The 25589-nt window shown below is 40.3% G+C and overlaps 2 protein-coding genes across 5 annotated transcripts in view; both read right to left on the bottom strand.

Annotated features, from left to right (window-relative positions):
• LOC146522629 (uncharacterized) overlaps nucleotides 1–25589 on the bottom strand; it is a 63627-nt gene that overhangs the window by 16692 nt on the left and 21346 nt on the right. The window contains exons 1-2 of one of the 3 annotated variants that reach the window (XM_085151963.1): nucleotides 355–3239; nucleotides 86–224 (exon numbers count right to left, since the gene is read on the bottom strand). The exons of 1 other annotated variant lie outside the window; for it this stretch is intronic. In XM_085151963.1, coding sequence (XP_085008089.1) covers nucleotides 86–205 — 120 coding nt within the window. In that variant the 5' untranslated portion in view covers nucleotides 206–224; nucleotides 355–3239. One more of the 3 variants, XM_085151972.1, reaches the window with a different exon arrangement.
• Nucleotides 10217–23995, bottom strand: LOC146522631 (uncharacterized). 2 transcript variants are annotated; one of them, XR_014872473.1, is made up of 4 exons: nucleotides 18304–21874; nucleotides 18189–18221; nucleotides 15930–17172; nucleotides 10217–15885 (listed from the first exon to the last, which is right to left on the bottom strand). XR_014872473.1 is itself a non-coding variant. In XM_085151986.1 (4 exons), the coding sequence occupies exons 1-4, from the start codon at nucleotides 23905–23907 to the stop codon at nucleotides 17000–17002; spliced, it is 324 nt and encodes a 107-aa protein (XP_085008112.1). In that variant the 5' UTR covers nucleotides 23908–23995; the 3' UTR covers nucleotides 10217–16999. The 2 variants fall into 2 exon arrangements, 1 of the variants encoding a protein (XP_085008112.1); XM_085151986.1 differs by adding an exon at nucleotides 23843–23995 and having other exon boundaries at nucleotides 10217–17172; nucleotides 18304–18356.

Raw genomic sequence — 25589 nt, 5'->3', positions numbered from 1 at the left:
TTAAATTTACAACCACAAAGTGTTCACTTAGGTCTTGTAAGATTTTTAAAATAAGTACATTATTTTAGAAAGAAAATGTACGTACTGTGACAGATCCATTTGCAAAAGTGTCCTTTGGGTAGTAGGTCATGACTGTGCCTAAAAAATGTGAAGCCTGAGTGGCGCAAACCATCAGCAGCACCAACGTTGTCACAGAGAGCAACATGATGAATGTGTGTCTCTCTCTACAAAGGCAGAAATCACTGAGAACACCTGTACTTCCAAAGACAGCCTCACTTTCACTCTCTGTCCTTTTGTCTGATGTGTTTTTTTCCACAAACAGAAACTGATTCAGTTTGTAAACCAGAAAATTACCTGGAATGAGGAAACGTCTTTCAAAGATTACAGTCAGATGGGGATTTCACCGAATCCAGCTGTCTAAACCACCAGTAAGAAGCACGAGTATATTTTTAAGTATATTTAAACAAAGTTGTTTTGAATTTGTCAAAACAACAACAAACATTTGTCAAAACCCTTTTCACAGATTTGTTTTTAATATCATCCTTTGGGGGGCGACCGTGGTTCGGGGGGTTGGGAAGCTCATCTTGTAACTGGAAGTTTGCCGGTCACCTGCCCTGTCTGTCTCGGTCATTGTGTCCTTGGGCAAGATCCTTCACCTGCCGTCTAGTGGTGATGGCCAGAGGGGCCGATGGCACGATATGGCAGCCTCGCTTCTGTCAGTCTGCCCCAGAGCAGCTGTGGCTACAACTGTGGCTTGCCTTCTCCAGTGTGTGGATGTGAGAGTGACTGAATAGTGGAAATGTAAAGCGCTCTGAGGTTCTCGAAAAGCGCTATATAAATCCAATCCAATCTTTTAGTTATAATAGTGATTAACACAGTGTCAATTGGTTTTGTGAAACAATAGTTATTTCTGTTCACAACAGATCAGAGAGTGCAAGCTCCATGTTTCATTAGTGTCTTTTGTGCATGGTAAAATGTACTACAGTCAATACTAGTAGTGCAACGGATCAAAAAACTCACGGTTCGGTTTGGATCACGGTTTTGAGTCACGAATCAGCAAAAAAAGAAATAGACAAGACAAATTTAACTCTCAATTTATTTATTTAAATACTTTTTGGCCATTAAAAACACTCAACTCAGAACTCATTCCACGCAATTGTATAAATACAAATTAAGGTGCATAATAGGGCATAATAATCATTTCCTTTAAATGTGGGCACAATCAAAAACAACTTAAAATGCAATTTAAGGTATCATTGCTTCTTACTTTGAAAATGGAGAATGAATAAAACTCCACATCAGCAAACATTTAAATTTACATGTAGCTGTAGAGGTATTTAGGTGGTTTATTAGCTGTAGGCTACATTTATGCTACTTCTTTTTAGGGGGAAAAGATATTGTTGCTACGTGAAGCCCCGCAAGCTGGATTTCACTAACAGAGAAAAGGATTCAGTGAGGCAGAGGCAAGCAACGTTGCTCTGACCTCCGGTTCATGATACAGCTGCATTCACGCTCTTGCCCTTTGAGTTAAGGTTAGGGTAAATGATATGCATAAATATATTGATATATAAATATAAATAAATATAATAAATAGAAATAGAAATAAATATCAATATAAATGATATGCAAATCTCTGCAATCAATCTTTATGTACATTTGACACAACAGCCGGTGACTGTAAAAGAAAATTTGTTTTTGTCATTTTGGGCATTTAGATTAGAGATCTAAAGAGAGCTGAAAATTTATTTGTTTCAGTAATTTTTTAGTAGGTGAACAAACTGCATTTGCTGCTTTGACGTTGAATGCTGAGAGACAAACTTACCAAGCAGGAAATAAAGTCAGTTTATCACAGGAACACATCTTTTGGAAAGAAACTGTGACTGGTATTATTCGTGTTTAAAGTGGAGCAATTCTGAACAATGATCAGCAGAATGAATCATTTCTTTCCAGACTAAAAAGGTTTTTTTTTCAGATGTGGTATACGCAATGTTACTTCATGATTCATGAGTCAGTGATTCAGACATGGCTCAATTTTGTACGAATGCTTTGAAAGCTTTGTTCAGACACACTCATGACAGTGACAGAATGAGAACAAAAAGAAAAGTGTGTGAGAGGAAAACTAAAAAGCTCTGCATTACAGTCTTTGATTTGGTCAATAAGACATCAAAAGCACAATGCTCAGGTCATGAAAGATTGCACAGAACTGACACAAAGTTGTGTCAGTTTGTTGTGTAACTGTTCAAAAAGCAGAGTCAATTCGTAGAGTCTCTTTGTGGCTCAACTATGAAGCAGGTTTTTGGGCTTAATGAGCTGGTGGTGTAGTTGATAAAGACTATAGAAGGTGTAGTAATTGGTGAATTTACTAAAAAACTTAAACCCAGTAACCTAATGCTGGTAGGAAAAAAATGGGGAATGGCATTAAAATGTCATTTATATATTCTGTAGGATACACTTTAATGTTGAGACAATGTAAATGTCCAACAGTCCTTTGGAAAGGCTTGGTCATACCTAGACTGTTCCAAAGGTGATAGTAGGGAAACTGGTAGATGTACATCACTGTCCAACAGCATGTTATCGTCACACTGAAGCCTGTTTTTGTTTTTTATATTTGGATAAGAACTTAACTGATGAATGTCAACAAATAACAATGAACAACAAAGTTCTAAAAAGGTTATACAAACAAATGTTTGCATAGCTCTTTTCTATGACAAAATGTTTTAAATACTTTAACCTTCCATTCCAAACTCAGACTTCCCTTTATTATTTTCCTTCAATTGTTGGATTATTATTGCTTTTTAATAATTGTTTTGTTAATTCAGTGTTAATTCAGTGGTTCCCAAACCACTGAATTAACAAAGTGGTTCCCAAACTTTTTTTGCTAGGCCCCCCTTTGTTTTACAAGAAAAATGTATAAGAAAAATGTTGTGTTTGTACGCACACGTACAAATACATCCTCCAACCACACACACCCATATTTTGCTCCATTGCGGTTTCTTTCGCACCTCAAACATTTAGTAAACAATTAAGCAAATACAAGTAAACTGCAATAAATTACAGGTAGTAAGAAAATAAACTACTAACTCTTTGCAGGTGAAGCCAAAGGGAAGATATGCTTCACCATATTTTCTAGTCTTTGGCTTAGAATGAAGTTGGTTTGGAAACATATTCAGCTATACTTTATCTCCTGCTTTGCGTTTCTGTGGGCAGCCCGTGCTAGCAGTGTCCAAGCGTTTTGTCCCCCCCCCCCCCCCCCCCCCCCTTTCATACTGCGCCCCCCCTGCAATGGCTCTGCAATGGCAGGCCCCACACTTTGGGAAGGTCTGTGTTAATTTAATATTAGGCTTAAAACTATTTTGATTTCACATGCCTTATGGCAGGATTAGTATAAAACCAGTTTTGTGATTCTGATTGCTACTGTGTCAAACCTGTCTCATGCTTCACTGTTGGAAGCATGAGGCCTGGTAATGAACTAATCATTTGATTCAGGTGTGTTGACCCAGGGTGATCTAAAACCTGCAGGACACCGGCCCTTGAAGCCTGGAGTTCCCCACCCCTGCTTTAGAGGGTTAAAAGTAAATGCTGCCCAGAGAGTGAGCTACTTGTTTTTCATCTGTGCGCTTTACTTAGTCCCTAAGGACCCCAAAGCGCTTTACACATTCAGTCAACCACCCATTCACACACACATTCACAGACTGGTGAAGGCAAGCTACATTGTAGCCACAGCTGCCACAATGATTTTAACCTGTTAAAAACACTTGGAAAATACTGGTTCTAGTTTGGCATTTTTTAATATTGAGTCACCAGCAAACAGTGGAGGAATTAAACTCTGTGGGAACATGAAAAACCTTTACCTGTTATGCTTAGTCTGCAAGACAGGAATTCTGACAATTGAGAGGAGTGATCTGTGTACGGCTTTCTGTCATGTTGTATGCAGACAATGTGAGTGATGAGGAAATCTTTCTTTTTTTCAGACTTACAAGAACTCCAAACACAGGTGTTGTTCTCAGTGCCAACATACCAAATATGCAGTCTATAAGGCAGTGGTGTCCAACTCCAGTCCTCGAGAGCTACTGTCCTGCAGCTTTTAGATGCATCCCTACTCCAACACAGCTGAATCAAATGATAGAATTACTGCTACAGTATTGCATCAAGTTTGGCAAAGGCCTAGGCCCTTTCTCAATTCTCAAGTACGCGAGTACGTACTCGCGTTCTCGGCGGGTACGTACTCGCCGAGAACGCACGGGAGTACGGACTCGCCGAGAACGCGAGCACGGACTCGCGATTTGTACAATTGGAACACCAGCGTACTTGATGATGTCACAGGTCCGGAGTTTTTACTGCCATCCTTAATTTAACTGTGAGTAATATGTTATGAAGCTTAACTTTAATCACAGCCAAACCGGTTTACTCAGGAACAAATAAAACACTGAAATAAACCAAACATTAACACTTAGAAGTGATCTAAGTGACTTATATATCATGTTTAACCTCAGTAGTGAAATCTCTATTAATAAAAATAGTGCACATGTACATACGTGTACATACCTTAATAAAAACAAGCAGGTGAGATGTTAGAACGCTTTTATTTTTATTTTAGTGGACACTCAATACAATAGACAGCTACTGGGGTTTGTTTAACCTGAGTAGCGAAAAGACCGCGGGGGGGTTGAAAACGATGTGCTGAGAGTCCGCTGTTCTCGCCGGCTGTAATAGTCCTCGACCTCGCTGTCTGCTATGGAGCTGGCGGGTCACAGACGTCTCCGAAAACGTCGGACCTCGTTTGGAAATATATGATATCTTGATAAACTGAGCAGATATTTGAAGTTTACACAGCTACATTCTCGCTTGAAAAGAACTTAAAAGTTTATTTTGTGACCCAGAAAGAGTAATATTTAAAAGTTTTTAGCCCCGCTCGTCCGCCATTGCCGCGTTTGAGTTTTGGACGAAATGCATTCTGGGATATTTAGCTGTACCAAGTCCAAACAAGTCACCACCGATGCATGCTCGATAAAACGGGCAGAGCGAGAACACATCCGGGACTTTTTCGCGTTCTCGGCTTGATGCGTACTTCAAATTGGAACAGTACTTGGTCTCCGACTGATGACGTATCACGAGTACACGAGAACGCAAGTACGCACAAGTACGCATATTGAGAAAGGCCCCTAGTAACAAGCCATGCATTTGATTCAGGTGTTTTGAAACAAGGATGCATTTAAAGCTGTAGGACAGTAGTTCTCGAGGGCTGGAGTTGGACACCCCTGCTGTAAGGTAGTCTGACCAAAGCCCAGACCAGACAGGAAGTCCAAACATGACTGTCTGTTCATCAACCTGCTAAAACAGTTGTGGAGCTAAACATTACTTACATTAGGATACAATTTAAGTTTTGTTCAAAGTAACCTGTCCTTGAACAACAAGAATCCATAGGAAATATATGGTCTTAACAAAAACTTAATTACTTGCTGTTTTCCCTCTTGGTTTCAAGCAACTTAATTTGTCTTTGTCTGTTTAATCCTAAAAATGGGCACCAAAGTCTTTAACTTAACAATATTAATTCTATTTGTATTTTTTTTTTACTTGCTTTCATCTGGAGGAAAAAGGTTAAAATTCTCTTGAGTGCCACAAGAATACCTTAATTTAAGCAACATCATAGTTTTATGGTCTCTGCATTGCGTTATCCTGTTTTTATTCTAATATTACAGATTGATATTTTTTGCCAGATAAGGAAAGGATATGCAGATTGTGTTGAACTTGCTGTACAATACATGCCCCTGAACAGAAATGGTTTTGTTGCCACTTAGCTCATTCAGCTATGCAAACATCCAGAAACAGATTACACAGTGTAAATAACATTGATTTTGCTGGACTTATATTGGGTTTCCAGTTGTAGTGGCTGGCAGCTGAACTGGTTGTGGAAGCATTTATCATATTTTTTATCATGTTGTGCTGCTGTTGCAATAGTTGTGGTTCCTGGGGTAGATTTTATATGATATATGTGCATTTTAGATTTTTATCCATGTACATTTGGCCTTTTTAGGAAACTGGTATGATTCGTTCACTTTTCATAAACATGATAAACTCTAGTATTTGGTTAAATAGTCATGATTACAGACTATGTAACGTGCTTGTGATTACAACATCAACCTTATATCACATGTTTTACACTAATTAAACATTAAGTACTGTAAGTCCTACAAAAGCATTCTGTGAAGCAGGCATATTGTGCATCTCTGAGACCCCAGGAAACCTTAGGAGTCAGTTCTTCTTCTCATCAGAAAGAAGAACTGACTCCAAAGGTTTTAACATTTGGGAACCAAAGTCACCAAACAAATCAAAGTTGACTTGTTTCGTAATTAAAGTTTTATATTGCCCAGTGACCACTGGAAATTAAGGTATGGATGTTTCCAGGTTCATTTTGATATGGACTTTGTGTTGACTTAGCCAAAATGACCGCCCAGGAGCATTGCCAAGATTACTGCCAAGTAGCAATCATCACTTTTTAAACTAGTTAACACTTTTTAAATTCTCTTGATTGATTTGATGATTTTTGAGTCTTTATAAATGATTTTTTCTTAAGTGTTTCTGTTTGTTATAGGATAACATTCAAATTGTTTCCAAACTACACACCTACAAATAAACCAGTGGTGACAAAATGCTAAAGCAACAAGAGCACCACTATGACTGGAAACTACCTGGCAGCAGACATTATTCTCAAGTGGTTTTCATTCCCAGGAGATTGTTATCTCTCTTTTTTTTGCTTTAATGATTATACAACTGACAGCTTGTAAGTGCTGCTATCTTGTCAGACCAGTCTTATGTGGGTGTTTCATAACACCACAGAGAAAATCGACTTCCTCTTCATCTGATCACCTAAATGTTAGTAAACCCTTGTGGGTATGCCCTGTTGTTTAACCAGAAACGGTCGGGTGATTCTCTTTTTACGGCAACATTTTACCTTCATAACTTTTAAAAAATAAAGATTTATGTTTTATATTTTTTATAATAATTGTCAATGCTGACATGTTTAACTATATGAAATCCATTATGATCAAGCTCAGGGATAAAATAGTAATTACAGGTAGTTTTCTTTAACATCGACTCTGAATGTGTTCCATCCTGTTAGGGGCATTTACATATAGACCAGAAATAGTTAAACATGTAAATATTGATCAATTGTGACTTTTTCTTGGCAGAGTATGTCCCTTTTGTTAATACAATGTGTTATACTTGAAACGGAAACAGGTAATTTAATTACAAATACTATAGGTCTGTGTTATGCAAAAAACAATTTGTTTTTAACACATTTTTTTATGACTGCATTGAAAATACTTGCAGTCTTAAAACATATACATATTTGTGCATTTTAATGTTCCTGGCTTCTCAACATGGCACAAGTTTCAGAAGATTTCTGATTCTGTTCAATTATTTTAAAAAAAACGTTTTTTCAAACAGGGTGGAACAGAGGTGGCAAATCAGTGTTTGTGATTATGAAATCTGAATAAACATCTACAGTTCATTTTTGCTTGTTATATATTTTTGAATTAAAAAGTAGATCTGAATATAAAGATTATGACACACAGCATAGTACCACTTATAAATTCCCTGCTTGCATCTGTGGGTGGTCTGTCCTTCAAGCTTTGGTCCTCTACCGGAGGCCTGGGAGCTTGAGGGTCCTGCGCAGTATCTTAGCTGTTCCTAGGACTGCGCTCTTCTGGACAGAGATCTCCGATGTTATTCCCGGGAGCACTCGCCTAGCCTGGGAGTCACCTAGTGCTCCGATTACCACTGGAACCACCGTCACCTTCACCCTCCACATTTTCTTGAGCTCTTCTCTGAGCCCTTGGTATTTCTCCAGCTTCTCGTGTTCCTTCTTCCTGATGTTGCTGTCATTTGGAACCGCTACATCTATCACTACGGCCGTCTTCTTCTGTTTGTCTACCACCACTTGTCCGGTTGGTTAGCCACCACCATTTTGTCCGTCTGTATCTGGAAGTCCCACAGGATCTTAGCTCAGTCATTCTCCATCTCCCATTTTGACCTCGGGACTTCAGGTTATACTTGGCACAAATTTTCCTGTATACTATGCTGGCATCTTGCACCCTGCTGTTATGTGCTGGATTGTCTCAGGGGCATCTTTACACAGCCTGCACCTGGGGTCTTGCCTGGTGTGATAGACCCCAGCCTCTATGGATCTTGGGCTCACTGCTTGTTCCTGTGCTGCCATGATTAGTGCCTCTGTGCTGTCTTTCAGTCCAGCTTTGTCCAGCCACTGGTAGGATTTCTGGATATCAGCCACCTCCTCTATCTGCCGGTGGTACATACCGTGCAGGGGCCTATCCTTCCATGATGGGTCGTCCTTTTCCTCCTCTTTCTTGGGTTTCTGCTGCCTGAGATATTCACTGAGCACGCTGTCATTTGGGGCCATCTTCCTGATGTATTCGCAGATGTTCGTTGTCTCATCCAGGACTGTGGTGCTGACACTCACCAGTCCCCGGCCTTCTTTCTTCCGCTTAGCGTACAGCCTCAGGGTGCTGGACTTGGGCTGAAACCCTCCATGCATGGTCAGGAGCTTCCTTGTCTTGATGTCAGTAGTTTCTATTTCCTCCTTTGGCCAGCTTATTATCCCGGCAGGGTACCTAATCACTTTTAGGGCGTAGGTGTTGATAGCCCGGATCTTGTTCTTACTATTCAGTTGACTCCTCAGTACTTGTCTGACCCTTTGCAGGTACTTGCAGGGCTCTAGACTAACTTTTTGCCATGGGCGCACCGGTGCACCTAACTCGCACAAAAGTTAGGCGCACTCAAATTTTTCAACCGCATCGCTTAACACCGCAGTTTTAGACATGCACTTTTTGGGGGGGATTGCAGTCCATACAGACAATATTCAGTTCTAAATTATTAACTAACAATCTTGTGCTTAAAGTGCTTTGTCAATATTGTAGAAAATGTTAAACTTAATCATCATCTTGGCCTCCTCTGACGACCTGTTTTCTGTTGCATGCTGCTGAAAGGCAGTGGGTAGAGGGGACACTTGCATTTATTGCAGCATATAATGTGTTTTCTGGACACACTGTGCTTTTTCAACGTTCAAAGATTGATGGCACCGTGTCAGATCACTGCCTATGAATTTCAGATGGATCAGGCCTTAACTTAACAAAAAGTTATCAATAGTTCTTTTCATCTTTTCTTATTACCCACAGCTACATCCACTTCTGTCGGGCGTAGGCTGCTCACTAGGGCTGGGTATCATCACTGATTTCTATAATCCATTCGATTTCGATTCGATTCAATTTAGCCTCAGACAGTCAGAAATATTATAATTCTGATCATTTATCAGAACTGACTTCATCAGAATTGTGAACATCACAGCAGATGCCTTTGTGTGAAAGTAACTGAGAATAAAACACAGAAAAACATGAAGGAGATTTTCCTGGTCTGGCTTTTTATAGCAGATAACCTTAAAAATATTCTACAATGTTCTGCATATAAAGTTTAAATTTCTTCAGTATTGAACAACAGAAAAAATAGGCTTTCTTGTCCGAGGTCATTTAAGTGAAAAAAAGAAAAAGAAAAGAAAAAGACAGCAGCTGACAGCGCTGTAAACAACGGTAGACTGGTGGGTAATAAGCGAATGAATAATACAGAAAACAGAGATTGGAGACGGGAAACTGTTCTTGAAGTACAGAGATAGATAGAGAGAGAGCTAGCTGTGCATGAAGTGTGATTTTAATAGTCGTGGAAGCAAAACAGCAAAATTTATGACGACATTGATCAAATGTGAAGCGCAGTTTGCTGCTTCTTTTGCTGCTGGCTCTGCGAATTTTGGTTGGAGAGAGACAAAACCTGCAGATCAGAATCAGCGCAAAAAGACGTAAACACAGCGCGGACCGGACGCATCAGAATCGCTAAGCTCCGACAGCGTGTCCGTCTACGGGCCGTCGGGTGAGAAAGCCGAGAAAGACAAAGTTGATTCTGATGCGTCGGGTCCGTTCTGTGTTTACGTCTCTGTGTGGAGTCCGTGTACCTGCTCTCATTTGCTGTTTGGTTGTTGTTGAAATGGTTTTGTGAGCTTTAATCTGAGAATCTGGCGTTTCTGGCAAAACAGTTATATTTAAAAGTCGATTCAGGATTTAATGAATTGATATCGCTTTATTCAAGCTACTCACCTCCCACTTCCACCTGCACTTTCAACTGGACCACAGCCAATCAGAGAGGTCCCGCCCCTTACTATCTCTGATTGGTTTAGTCCACGATAGGGGCATAATGTGTGTCTGTTGTTGACCACAGGGAAGGTTGCAGATTTTTTTTTTTTTGCTACCCGAACAGTTGGTTGCACAGGTGCAACCAAATATTTTTTTTTTAGTCGCACCACTGAAAAATTTGGTCGCACTCTAGAGCCCTGATTTATAAAGACTCAAAAATCATTAAGAGAATTTAAAAAGTGTTAACTAGTTTAAAAAGTGATAATTGCTACTTGGCAGTAATCTTGGCAATGCTCCTGAGCGGTCATTTTGGCTAAGACAACACAAAGTCCATATCAAAATGAACCTGGAAAGGTCCATAACTTTATTTCCAGTGGTCACTGGGCCATATAAAACTTTAATTACGAAACAAGTCAACTTTGATTTGTTTGGTGACTTTGGTTCCCAAATGTTAAAACCTTTGGAGTCAGTTCTTCTTTCTGATGAGAAGAAGAACTGACTCCTAAGGTTTCCTGGGGTCTCAGAGATGCACAATATGCCTGCTTCACAGAATGCTTTTGTAGGACTTACACTACTTAATGTTTAATTAGTATAAAACATGTGATATAAGGTTGATGTTGTAATCACAAGCACGTTACATAGTCTGTATTAATGACTATTTAACCAAATACTAGAGTTTATCATGTTTATGAAAAGTGAACGAATCATACCAGTTTCCTAAAAAGGCCAAATGTACATGGATAAAAATCTAAAATGCACATATATCATATAAAATCTACCCCAGGAACCACAACTATTGCAACAGCAGCACAACATGATAAAAAAATATGATAAATGCTTCCACACAATAAATAAACACAATATAAGTCCAGCAAAATCAATGTTATTTACACTGTGTAATCTGTTTCTGGATCTATATATAGCTAAATAAGCTAAGTGGCAACAAAACCATTTGTCACGGACCCGGTTCCGGGGACTCGAGGTCCGTGAGCAGTCTGGACTACTATTGTCGTTATTATTATTATGGTTGTTTCTGCTGTCCTGTGTTCTGTGTTTGTGTACTGTCAGGTGTTTATGGGTGTGTGCGTGTGTGTGCGGGTTTCGGTTGTGGCACGCACTTTCAGGCCTGATGGGTGTGGCCCTGCCAGCTGACTGGTCACACCCAGGAATCCACACACACCTGGCACCGATCAAGCCTCGTCAGGGGAGCTTCAAGACACTGTGGCTGAGAGCTCCTCGACGCTGGATCGTTGAGTGACCTCCCGTCAGTCTTAGATTAATGTGCAAGGTTAGTGCAAGTCTGCCGTTAGGTTTTGTACTCACGGCTGCCTTTTGTATGCACGTTTCCTCAGGAGGAATTGTGGCGACCAGGAGGCAGCACACGGACAGTACACAGGAAACGGAGACAGAGCACGGGATAAGGGAGAAGACACGGAACAGGAGTTGGGATCGCACGGGGGATTTATTGTTGTCTGTTTTACACCACTGTAAATAAATGCACTGTTCGCACACAGAGCACCGCGCCTGGGTCCTCCTTCCCTACACCCCCCACGGTCTGCCAGCCAGACCGTGACACCATTTCTGTTCATGGGCACGTACTGTACAGCAAGTTCAACACAACCTGCATATCCTTTCCTTATCTGGCTTCTCTTACAATAACACTGATAAGCAGTCACACAGAAGTGGTCATCAGTTCAAAAGGTCAATGCATCAAACATATTAATATAAAAGGTACAATGCAGCACCACAGGCCAATCACAAGCATGGACAGGTCCCCTTGAACCACAGTGACATATTCTACAAAAAATATCAATCTGTAATATTAGAATAAAAACAGGATAACGCAATGCAGAGACCATAAAACTATGATGTTGCTTAAATTAAGGTATTCTTGTGGCACTCAAGACAATTTTAACCTTTTTCCTCCAGATGAAAGCAAGTAAAGAAAAAATAAAAATATAATTCAAATTGTTAAGTTAAAGACGTTGGTGCCCATTTTTAGGATTAAACAGACAAAGACAAATTAAGTTGCTTGAAACTAGAGATGGCACGATACCACTTTTTTATGTCCGATACCGATACCGATATTATAAATTTGGATATCTGCCGATACCGATATGAATCCGATATAGTGTGTTTTTTAATCAATAAAACGTTTTTTTTAATATCTTGCTGCATTTTGTATAAGTTTATACTCAAGTTTAAATAAATAACAACACTAAAGCTATTCTGTTATACCTGTATGTAAAAAATACAACAAAATATTTCATAGTTCAGCAATACTGATCAATCTAATAAACGTAAACCTGCTCCATCCTCCCTATTCTGGTATTTTAAAGAGTACTTAGCAGAAATATCAAGCAACCTAACTAATAGGGTTGCAAACTCCCAGCAAAAAAAAAAGGGAACCACCCCCCACCCTCCAGCTCATGATGCTTAATCGATGTAATCAAATTTAATTTGATGCAGGGGGAAAATGCACAGAAAGAAATTATTTTTCAAGAATAATTAAATAGATTCAACATCTTTCTTCAACAGAATTGCAGACTGCACAGATGGTATCTTCCCAAAGGAAAAAGTACTATAGCTTACTAGCGTATATTAGACTTAAAAGTTACTATATACAGTAATGGACTTCTATATATTTTACATCAGATTAAAACTTTGGGTGTAAGAGTCAGATAATTATTTATTAAAAGATAGATATTTTAAATGAGAACAAGAAAGAAATGTATGTCTTTGTGCCCCCTTTTCCTTGTTCATGCCCTATCGCCCCCCCTGGCTAAACTTTGCTAGATCCGCCCCTGCACAGTTACCAACCGTCAGCTGCATAGAAAAGGATCCTGGTGTAGAAAGTAATATTAAATAAATTCTAACAACAGCTTATCAAGCTTAATAGTGCTGCTGTTGTTCAGCCGCTGGTTTCCTCTTTCTGGTGAGAAGTGGGCCAAAAACTAAGAAGAGAGACGGACTCTCGACAGAAAAGCCGATCAGCTTATCATTAAGCAGTTTCACGATTGAAGTAGCAGGAGAGAGAGAGAGAGAGAGAGAGAGGCAGTCACTCCATATATCTGTTGTTAAGCTTAAGGTGGGAATGCTTTACAAACATTCAGAGATGAACTTACACACTTGCTTTACTTCTCTCTGGGAAAACTTCCTCGGAGATGCTAGCAAACCAGCATTTCGCTAGCAAGGCTACAAATACACACAGCGGCTCTATCACGTGAGGCATACTGCTGACGTGCTACGGTTATGAGCCGAGTTACGCCGTGTAGCAAGCTTTGTGAGGTGCTTTTTTGATATTTAATGGATCGGATTACATTTTTTATTTCTCGCCGATATCCGATCCAGTAATTTGGGTCAGTATCGGACCGATACCGATACGTAATATCGGATCGGTCCATCTCTACTTGAAACCAAGAGGGAAAACAGCAAGTAATTAAGTTTCTGTTAAGACCATATATTTCCTATGGATTCTTGTTGTTCAAGGACAGGTTGCTTTGAACAAAACTTAAATTGTATCCTAATGTAAGTAATGTTTAGCTCCACAACTGTTTTAGCAGATTGATGAACAGACAGTCATGTTTGGACTTCCTGTCTGGTCTGGGCTTTGGTCAGACTACCTTACAGCAGAGGTGTCCAACTCCAGCCCTCGAGAACTACTGTCCTGCAGCTTTAAATCCATCCTTGTTTCAAAACACCTGAATCAAATGCATGGCTTGTTACTAGGCCTTTGCCAAACTTGATGCAATACTGTAGCAGTAATTCTATCATTTGATTCAGCTGTGTTGGAGTAGGGAGGCATCTAAAAGCTGCAGGACAGTAGCTCTCGAGGACTGGAGTTGGACACCACTGCCTTATAGACTGCATATTTGGTATGTTGGCACTGAGAACAACACCTGTGTTTGGAGTTCTTGTAAGTCTGAAAAAAAGAAAGCTTTCCTCATTACTCACATTGTCTGCATACAACATGACAGAAAGCCGTACACAGATTACAGACTAACCATAACAGGTAAAGGTTTTTCATGTTCCCACAGAGTTTAATTACTCCACTGTTTGCTGGTGACTCAATATTAAAAAATGCCAAACTAGAACCAGTATTTTCCAAGTGTTTTTTAACAGGTTAAAATCATTGTGGCAGCTGTGGCTACAATGTAGCTTGCCTTCACCAGTCTGTGAATGTGTGTGTGAATGGGTGGATGACTGAATGTGTAAAGCGCTTTGGGGTCCTTAGGGACTAAGTAAAGCGCACAGATGAAAAACAAGTAGCTCACTCTCTGGGCAGCATTTACTTTTAACCCTCTAAAGCAGGGGTGGGGAACTCCAGGCTTCAAGGGCCGGTGTCCTGCAGGTTTTGCGATCATTTACTGTTCGGTGGTTGTTGAAATAGTTTTGTGAGCTTTAATCTGAGAATCTGGCGTTTCTGGCAAAACACAGTTATGTTTAAAAGTCAATTCAGGATTAAATGAATTGATATCGCTTTATTCAAGCTACTCACCTCCCTCTATCCACCTGCACTTTCAACTGGACCACGGCCAATCAGAGAGGTCCCGCCCCTGACTATCTCTGATTGGTTTAGTCCACGATAGGGGCATAATGTGTGTCTGTTGTTGACCACACAGAGAGTTGCAGAGATTTTTTTTTTTTTGTTACCCGAGCAGTTGGTCACACTGCTGCGACCAAATATTTTTTTTAGTCACACCACTCTAGAGCCCTGACTTGGTGTTTGCAGCTTTCCTAGCGGCCTCTTGATGGTTCCCATTTGCCTGTGGGATCCCCAGGTACTTGTAGCTGTCCTCTATGTCTGCAATGTTGCCTTCTGGTAGTTTGATCCCCTCAGTTCTGACTACCTTCCCTCTCTTTGTTATCATTCGACTACATTTCTTCAATCCAAACAACATTCCGATGTCATTGCTGTATATCCTGGTTGTGTGGATCAGTGAATCGATGTCTCGTTCACTCTTGGCATACAGCTTGATGTCATCCATGTACAGGAGGTGGCTGACAACTGCGTCGTTCTGTAGTCGGTATCTGTAGCCAGTAGGGCTGGGCCATATCATACCGTTCACGGTATTACCAGAATAATGTCGGGCAACGATAAGAAAATGAAATATCACGATAAAATATGGATAAAACGCGCATACGCAGTGCCTTCGTTTTCATACGCACATGGCGGGAAAAAAATGCCCCCGACAGAGAATGAGAAGGGTGAAAGTGTATCGTTCAATGAAACGGATGAACCACTATTTTTGGTAGCGCATGCTAGTGGGCAGTTGTTATTACCCTGTTTTTTGGAAAATACGGCACACTTAAAATCAATCCTTTGATTTTTCTGAAAATTATGTATGAATTCTGGTCGTGTTTACTGACCTCAAAACGATTTTATGTGGTACACGGCGCTCGAAAATCTGTCAGATGTTTTAGTACGACTTAGCTAAGCTACGAACCCGCACCGCTTGATGGATTGTTGGAGCATTACGGCTATCGTAGGCAGGAGCCTCGCGGAGTGATACATACTGTGCTTCAACATAATATTACCGTATTGTATGTGTAATACCTCTTTTTAAGTTTTGTGGATATTATACATGGTTATGCTGAGGATACATCGGCCAATTTCCACTGGAAATGCCTTTTGGTTAAACTGTCAGCAAGGAATTTGCATTTGCACTGTTAAAATTTTATATAACTTTAATGCACATAAAAAACAGCTGCTTGTTTAAGTGAAAATACATTGATGGGTTTTTTTGCACTAATAAAGTTGTGGAGTTGTAAAGTATTTGTTCACTGTATTTGTTGTGTCAATTATATCGTCAGTTATATCGTTATCGCAAATTTTCAAATGTATATTGTGATAAATATTTTTGGTCATATTGCCCTGCTCTAGTAGCCAGTCTTGTCAATGTTCTCCCTGAGAGGGTTCAGGCCTATCCAAAACAGAAGCGGGGACAGAGAATCTCCTTGGTAGATCCCGTATTTGATGCTGACTTCTGCTATGGGCTTGAAGTTTGCTTCTAGTGTTGTCTGCCACATTCACATTGAAGAAAGCTATCAGGGTTCTGTTGATCTTGTATAGGTCGAGGCATTCTAGGATCCAGCTGTGGGACATTGAGTCATAGGCCTTCTTGTAATCAGTCCAGGCAGTGCACAGGCTCATCAACCTAGTCTTGCAGTCTAGGCAGACTGCTTGGTCTACCAGATATCCTTACATCTCACGGTGTGGCTAATTTGCATTGCAGCAGGATTTTTAAAATGAAGTATACATATAATGATATTCGTTTAAAATTTTGATAGAACAGTAGCAATATAATGTCCTAGTAAGTGGATATCAGGCCCTTGTTGAGCAAAATTGAGTATTTTGGTCTAAATAACCCAAAATGTCATGTCCACATATGTGGACGCCAGGTCCTAGGAGGTTAAAGCAAAATGATGTTAATTTACCAAACTTGTTGCTTCTGGGCTTAATAAAGTTTCTGAAATCGATAAACACAAACATAGACACTTCTCTGCAGAAAGTTAAGCATATTTCCAGTCCTGTTGGTGTTTGTAGTTCCTCTTTTCTGATGTTTTTTCACCTGGCAAAAGAAAAATGTAATTTTTGCTGAAAAGAAATGGTTGCAAAAACTGTTTTTCTTAACTCTGTGAGGTCTAAGTCATCAGTGATCCTAAGTCAGATGTTAAGTCTGTGTTTTAGAAAACAAGAAAACGTTTGAATTAAGTGAAGCAAGTGAAGGCAAACAAAACAAAACAAACTTAGACAAAAGTTCAGACACACACTGTGATCTGAACTTTTTTTTCTGTAATCACTCACAAAAGCTGTTTCTATCGTAATGTCTACAACTGCAGGGGTGCAGTTCACTGGTACGCTTATTTGATTTCTGACTGGATATAAGTCTGACCTGATTTAGGAAGACATTCGTATTGATTTTAGATAAATCCATCGACAAGGAAAACTTCATTTTCAGCGCTGCAACATCTAGAAACACAAGAATGTTAGAATGTCTCTAAACCAACAAGAATGTTTTTCTGACTTGATTTGTTTGAGTTATCTAATCATAACATGTCCTTTACAACTTTATGTTCATGTCAGTAGAGATGGGTCATTTTTGTATTTTCAAACATAGTTTTGTAAAACGAATACAATTAGTTTTCTACAATATTTGTTTTTATTTATTTTCTGTCACTTTGTTTATCATTTCACAGTGTTTTTCCCATTAGGAGTACTGAGAAATTAAGATAAATTTTGTAAGAGTCTTCTCAAGGTCACTTTTGCTCATTTGGCAGCAGGATAATAAACTCAGTCTAAGTCATCTTACTCCAGGGCTCAACGCTGAAATGCAGAACACTTTGCAGTCACAATCAAGTCTACTTTGTAGTTGTAATAAACAAAGTTCTTGACTACAATGTGCACTTGAGGCCATTGACTTTCATGTTCAGAAGCCAAACTTCAGAATTAAATTTAACATTTTTAAACCTGGTACAAATAAACACTTTGGTCTACAGCCTCAATAATTAAAGGATATAGAGTGCTGCATGTTCTAGCCTATCCAAGACCTTTATGTTTGACTTGTGGTGAAATTCTAATATTTTATTGGTCTCTTACATATCAATACATACATACATGTATGTATGTATGTAAATATCAATAATTACCAGGTGTGTGCATGTAGCCTTTTAGCTAAGCTTGCTAGCTCTAGTGGATTATATGCCACTTTGCCCTCTAGTGGATGAAGCTGAAAATGACATTTCTGCAATTAGTGGGTGGTTTGAAAGTGAGCAAATGTTTACCAAAGTTGAACTATGCAAAGACCAATTATGCAGCGATTCCACTGGAATGAAGGGAAACTATCAACAAGTTCTGGGTTTTTGGTTTGACTCATCCTTAACACAAGTACGAGATTTTATTCTTCTGCTATTTTCTATTTATTCACTAAATCTATCAAATAAGACTAACTTTGAGTGTTAAACATCACTCCAGGCTTTTATACTCACACTCTGGTGTATTGGGTGATGGAGTTGGCGATGCTGTAAAAAGTCAAAACAGCGATTATTCATGAACTGCATCAGTTGTGTAGTTGTTAGTAGTGGATGTTAATGCACTGCTCACCTTTTCTAACGGTCACAATCACACATCGAAGCTCAGAGTGGTACTTGGCTGCACTGTGAAAATAAATCAGTACAATGGAGCCATTATTAAATTGTGTTTTAAATTTAAAAAATATATATTTTCAATGTTTTAGTGTTGTAACTTGTTTAAATGATCTTTTTTAATGTTTAGAGAGTTTAACTTGTAGATATTTAGTTTGCTACAATTTGATTTATTTTGATTTTAAGTCAAACAACAAGAAAAATTAGTACCTTATGATTACCTTTTTATAATTAGCATCAGTAACTTTACAAGTATAAGAAACACAAAAATATAATCCTTTGATGCAGTCACAACATCAAGTCTACAAACCATTGAACTTTAGTATCTTTGTTGGAAATGCTCTTCCGGTGAAGCAGGATTTCAGCAGATAAAATGTGTCCTCAGTACACTTCAACCCTTAGCAGCCATGATCATGCAGGCACGTGCAGAGGGGGGGGCTAGAGGGGTTTGAGCACCCGCCCCTTTCCTGATGGGTGCCCAAAGTGCCCTTTTGTTGAGGCAACTTTAAAAAAAAATAAATAAATTAATGTGTGTGTGCGTGCGGAGTCCTGTCTGTGCCCCTCAACAATTATATTCAACTATTAATCACAGTTTTGCTAAGTAAAAGGATCTGGCTTGCATCTGTCACATGATCACATTTAACCAATGATCGCTCTTGACGGCAGAACGCGCTGGTTACGAGCCAGGAACGAGCTCACAAAGAGCACGCGCATTTTTTGCGGTCCAGAGCTGTAGGAGAAACACAAATTAACTCAGAGACACAGACTGATGTGACAAAACCAGTAAGTAGGTGTACAGCGTAAACTGTAGTGTATAGCACACAGGAGTATTAGCTTATTATGTACACGTTGGTCAGCTGTCTTGTTGCAACTGACGAACTGAAACAAACGAGCGTGCTGTGTGTGCAACAGCGCGACAAACATTACCTGTCCTTTTATTAACTGCACAAGTAGTGCTGGTCATAGCTGCTGGCTACCTGTGTAAGGCTGGCATGGGTCTGTAGCTCTGTCCACCGTTTTAGAGAATATATTTAGTTTTAAAGTTTTTAGAACATATTTAGTTTTAAAGTAAGTTTCTGGGCTTTTCCTGCCTTTCTGGAGGGATTATATTTCACTAAAAACGATCTAATGTGCAAGTCCACATAATTATGCATTATTATAATTGTATTAAAAAACACACGCTGTATTTTAAAGAACATACATTAAGAAGCAGATTATATTAGATTTATATTTTAAATAAGACAAAATTTGGATTTTACAGCAGTAAAATTATTGTATTCTGAAGAAGGTCTAAAATGTCCCTGTGTGTGCGTGCATGTGTGTGTTTTATTTAGATGGATTTTTAAAAAAAATATTACTCATGATATAACATTGTCCAGACATGGCTGGTAAGGACATGAGGAGGGAACAGTAGAGCTGTGTGAGGCTACTAAAGGCAGTGCTATAACATTTTTCTGTCATCATTTTATTATAGATTAAGTGCAAGAGTTGTTAGGTGTGGATAATTAGATTATAGTTTATTGCAATAGCAAGTTGTGCCTTGTTCTCAGATAGACAGCAAATGGAGAGTGATATATGAAATGATGGGATGGAAGGAAGAAGAGAAGCAAAGAGTGATTCACAGGCAGAGCCGAGTTTATTTCTCACAGTTTTTTGTTGCCTTATGGTTCCAAGCGCTGTCACCAATCTTTGCATTTTGTTATTATCTCATGACACTTGTTTAATCAGCTACCATCTCTCCTATGGACTTTTTAATGTGTACAGTCTCAGATCAACACAGCCCTGCCCTTCCCATATTAGATTCTTGATGAATGTGTGTTGTTGTTATTCAGCCTGGCTCAATGTGCCCCTTTTTAACTTTGAGCACCCGCCCCTTTAAACCTCTCTGCACGGCCCTGTGATCATGAGACACTAACAAAATAGTGTGCACCAAATAATGAATCAGCTATGAAAGGAAAGATAACATGTATATGCCCTATTAAGGGGATATGTGTATGCAACACGTTCTCACTCCCAAAGCGTAACATTTTACGCTAGGTGACAAATCGTCAACATATTACGTTTTCGGCTACCCACCACGTTCCTAAATGACGATCTCGGAAAAATGAGGAAATATGAGAAAATATGAGAACCGTATGGACTCAATCTACACATTTTCGCTCTTTTTCTTCAAATCGCTTAGAAACACGCTATTTAACATCATTAAAGTCCTGGTTAAGATCAGGAAAAAGGTTATGGTTAGGGCTAGGGATAAGGCAGTAGCAGTTTTAGATACAGGTGGTGGGGGGCGGCATCACGGGCATCGGCAAAAAAAAAATGCTCGTACTCATTAGTGATGGGATTTCCGGCTCTTTTTAGAGATCCGGCTCTTTCGGCTCCGAACCGGCTCTTCAGGTTGTTTTTTTGCTTTAATTATTTAATCATTAACAATAATATAAAATTATGCAGAAAAGGAATTACTAATGTAAAAAAAGTGGTTTTATTTATATATGTTTATATATGGCCCCTAGAGACAAAGCACGTACAAACTCTAAAGCATATACAAACTCCAAAAAGCACGTACAAACTCCAAAACACATTTCTAGCGTTAATTGAACTTCCAAAACAGAGCTACCCAGATCACTTAAATTACACAATTGAAAGCATATGTGTATTGTTTGTGTATTTATAGACAAGCACTCATATTTATTCAAATAATTTAAAAAAAATTAATTTACCTGTTAATACCACACACCAAATCCGGTTGTTGATACTTCCTGGCTTCCGTAGCCACTAGGTAACAAAAGCTCAACACTGCGCCCTAGCATCCTGGAGCACTTCTGTTGTCTTTTGTACGTGATTCTGAGTTTGTACGTGCTTCTGAGTTTTTACGTGTTTTGGAGTTTGTACATGCTTCGGGGTTTGTAAGTGCGTCTGAGTTTTTATGCATTTTGGAGTTTGTACATGCTTAAGAGTTTGTACGTGTTTTGGAGTTTGTACGTGCTTTGGAGTTTGTACGTGCTTTGGAGTTTGTACGTGCTTTTTCTCTAAGGGCCACCATAAATATACTTTATTTATTCACTCCACATAAAATGTAATAAATAAATCATACAATACAAAGAACAACTATTTACATTTTAGACTTTTAACTATATAAATTTTCAGCTTTTTCCTTTTAAGCAAATTTAACGTGAAACAACACAAAACACTGCAAACCACAACACAATTAAATATAAATTAAAATATTAAAACAAAAAGAAGATGCGCAATCTCTGTCATATGGGCCTGCATGATTTCTGAATCCTTTATCATCTGCAACTGAAAATAGTGGATGATTACTATACCTTTCTAATGTGACGTTGTTGTCCCTCACTCTCTTTCTCTCTGGCTCTGTTCCTGTGCTACTGCGAGTGTAACTAACGCCCCTCCCCCCTCTGCCCAGCGCAAAGTACAGGCCGCGCGTGCGGAGTTTAGCGGAAAAAAGGGCGAGAGAAAGGGTGAGAGAAAGAAAAAAAAAAGCTCGCGTCGTTCACTTCAAAGAGTCGGCACAAACGTAGCACTAAAAAAGTCAAAAAGTATTTTGGCCCGTTTTGGAGCAGTCTGGGGGGATGGTGACGTCATCGGCAAAAATATAACTTTTAATATCTCGTAAACCGTAGCAGCACAAACGTTAATTTTACCTGCACAAATCAGCACAAACGTAGCACTAAAAAAGTAGACCATTTTGGCCCGTTTTGGAGCAGTCTGGGGGGATGGGGACTTTGAATGACCTATAAAATAATGTTTAATATCTCAAAAACCGTAGCAGCACAAACGCTCATTTTACCTGCACAAATCTGCACAAACGTAGCACTAACCGCTCCGCCTATTTGCCTTTACGTTTCAAGTGGGTGGGGGGTCAGCTTCACTCTGCTCTCATGCTGCCCCGACATCAGCCAGCGCATATTGGGAATGGTACAGGCACCGATCGCCCTTCGTTTGCGAGGTGCACCTGCTGCTTGCGACACAGGGAGGAGAGGGCGGGGCGGCGGGGGGTTCTCTGGCTGGCTGGAGCAGCATCTAATAACCAAAATCAAACAAAATTAAAACAAACCAGCAAACACGAAAACACCAGACATCATGATACAGACTTATAATTTGCACCGATGTTTTTTCGAAATTCTATACACGAAAAGTGAGCGCGAGAGCCCTCGGTGCGCCTGCTCGCTGCTGAAGTCAAAGTAAACTTTATTGTCATCTCCGCTACATACAGTCGAGCATATAGAGAGACGAGACGACGAGGCTCCAGTTACAGCAGTGCAAGTAAACAAACAATAAATATAAGAAGAGTAAGAAAATAAATATACACTTTAGGACTAGGGGTAAAGGGATCAATAACAATTTAAAATTTATAATTTACAGTTTGATGATTTAAAGTCTCACACACAAGCTGTCGAAAGGGGAGGGGGGACTGCTGCTTCCTAATAGAGCACATTTTATTTATAATGTTGTAAATCCAAGCCCATTATGTATTCATGATTTGAATCCTGGGTTGTGTGAAATCTCAGAAATAAACCCTAGACAAAGTGAATCTGTGAACTAAGGTGTAGGTGTGTTAGGTTGTGTTCTGGTGATCCTGGGGTTGAGGGATGGGTGTTCATACTGGAGTGCAAAATTAAAACCAATGGAAGATGGACAAGAAAAGTTCAAAGTCATCAGGTGGTCAGTTTAGAAAAAAGAGAAAAGAAGAGGAGGAGAAACGAGCAAAAGATACAGGTAAGCAGATGTGTGATTGGATAATGGCAGGTCATCCTGAAACAATCAGAATCAGAATCAGAATACTTTTTTAATCCCTAAGGAAATTATGTGAGTTACAGTTGCTCCAAGAAGAAATGGTAAAATAGCAACAGTAACAGACTAAACTCCAAACAATACATGATGTTACAGATTGTAATATTAATTAGTCAGTGTCAGTTGTTGATTTGTCCTATTCTCATTGAATGATGAATTATGATGGCTGTTTGGTAGCCGTTTGCATACTATGCATACTCCCTCTCTTCATATGTGTGTGTGTGTACAACAGCTTTATGTTAATGTACAATCCTTAATATGTTTTGTGTGTGTGTGTGTGGGGGGGGGGGGGGGGGGCGCCAGAAGGAGTGTTCGCCCAGGGCGCCAAGCAGGCTAGGACCGCCACTGGGATAAGGTTAGGTTTAGGGCTGGAATACAGGGCTGGAACGTCTATTACCGCGGGAGCGTCATTGCACTGGATTTCGCCCATAACCCGCCGCGTACCATAAGAACGCCGAAGGTCTCCTTTTGCGTTCCTCAGGAACGCCGCGGGACGTGACAAAACGTCGGCATGTTACGCCTTGGGAGTGGACTTGTTGTCTTACTGGTTTGCACAGACTGAATAATGAAAATTTTAACATTAAATGAGTTATAATTTGTCAAATTAACTGAGGGCTGGGAGGTCAGTTCCTTAATCTGACACTGGAGCCAACATGTCTCCAGTGACAAAAAAAATAGCTGTTACTTACTGGTGAAAGGCTGAGGACAGACGGTGGTGTGCAGGGACTACACTCTGAGAGTGATGCATCTCCATTTCTGCATTTCACTATGTCTCCATCAGGATCAAACATCAACAAGCTCAAATTTCTTGGACAGTTTAATGGAACTCTGAAAGAAAGTTAAAAAACCAAACAAACTCATTTTCCTTTTTTTTTTTTTTTTTTTTTTTTTGCCTGTCCCGTTTGGCTCTTTTGCCATCAGAATTATTGTCTAAAGGCGAAGAAAGATGCCCAACGGATTTTCTTTACCAAACTGACCATCCCAGCTTTGCCGTAATGGTCCATTTGATTCACCTTTTATTCTTTATTTTATTTTCACTTGCTGAATACGGGACAGACTTGACTGGGGGAAAGAAAAGGGAGAAAGAAAGAGGGAAAGAAAAACAGTTGAGAAGAGGGACGGGGGAGAAGGGCAAAAAACAAAAACCAACAGAATAAGCAGAAGAAAAAAAAAAAATACATATATCAATCACCTGGATCACCTGTTGAGAAAGAAAAAAGAAAACAAGCAGAAGAAAACGAGAGTAATACAATAAACCACATCACAGTGATATATGGGAATATGACAGTAAATACTAAATATTAAACATTATTGTGCAGCACGTAAGATCGACAGCACAGTGTGTATTGAGGTAGGAGCCAAAAAGGGTGTAGTTTGTGTGTGTGATCACCCGTGTGTACACCTGTGAGCATGGACGCGCTTGTTTTCTTAAAAGGTTCCCTCATGTAATGATCTGCTAGAGGGTGTGGGGGGCCACTGCCCCGTCCTCCAGGGCATGAAGCAGGTATGGAGGAGATCAAAACTCCAGACATCCAGAGGCCCTCAGAACACAAGAGACCAAGGAAGACCAACAGAGGGGCAGCCGTGCCACTGTCCCAGAAAGAGCTGAGGAGAGTCCCAGATGAGGGGTCACCCAGCAGCCACGGAGCAGAAGCCAGGGGGGGCTGCAGTGACGTGCCCGTGAGCTCCGCCGGCAGCCAGCTGTGCCTGAGTGACCGAGCCCCAGGCCGAGAGGCCGGGGGCACCCCACCTCCGAAGTGGCCCAAGCGAGCCCCAGGCTCCAGGCCCCGATAAGCAGCCGCCAAGGAGTGAGCCGGTGTGTACCCGGACGCCCACCCCCGGACACAAAGAACCACCAACGCACCGATGTCTGAGGGAGTCCGCCCCCGGCAGGGGAAGTGGTGGGGGGAGATAGGCCTCCAAACCTTGGAGGGCCTGAGCTGTCCTCAGAGAGGTGGCATCTGATACCCAACCTGACATATAGACACAGACATACAGGCACACACAGATACAAACATCCATTCCCACCCTCATGCTCTCATATGCACTTACTCCACACTCAACCAACGTGGAGACAGACATAAAGAGACGCTGTACACACAATCACACTCCACAAGCGTACTCTACGAACCGGGTCTAGGTACCCTTGCCCCTGGAGGGGGGAACTGTACCCAGACCCAGGTTGTGTTACCCTTTTCCCTGCGGTGGGGAGAAGCAGACCGCCCCGACTCCGCAGCAGCAGGGAGGCCCCACATTCCGGACACCAGTCGGACGGCCAACTCCTCCTCCTAGCCCCCCTGCTCCAGCAGAAAACAGAGAACGAGGGTGAGAGAAGACTCCTAACCTCCCTCCACCCGCTCATTGTAGTGTTGATGTATGTGTGTTCTAAGGTGCATTTAAAACCCAGGAGGGCATGGAGCTACCTGCCAGAGAGCA

Source organism: Neolamprologus multifasciatus, chromosome 3, assembly GCF_963576455.1.
Source record: "Neolamprologus multifasciatus chromosome 3, fNeoMul1.2, whole genome shotgun sequence".
NCBI classification, from domain to species: Eukaryota; Metazoa; Chordata; class Actinopteri; order Cichliformes; family Cichlidae; genus Neolamprologus; species Neolamprologus multifasciatus.
Note: the sequence above shows the minus strand (reverse complement) of the source record. Positions and strands in the feature narration are given on the sequence as shown.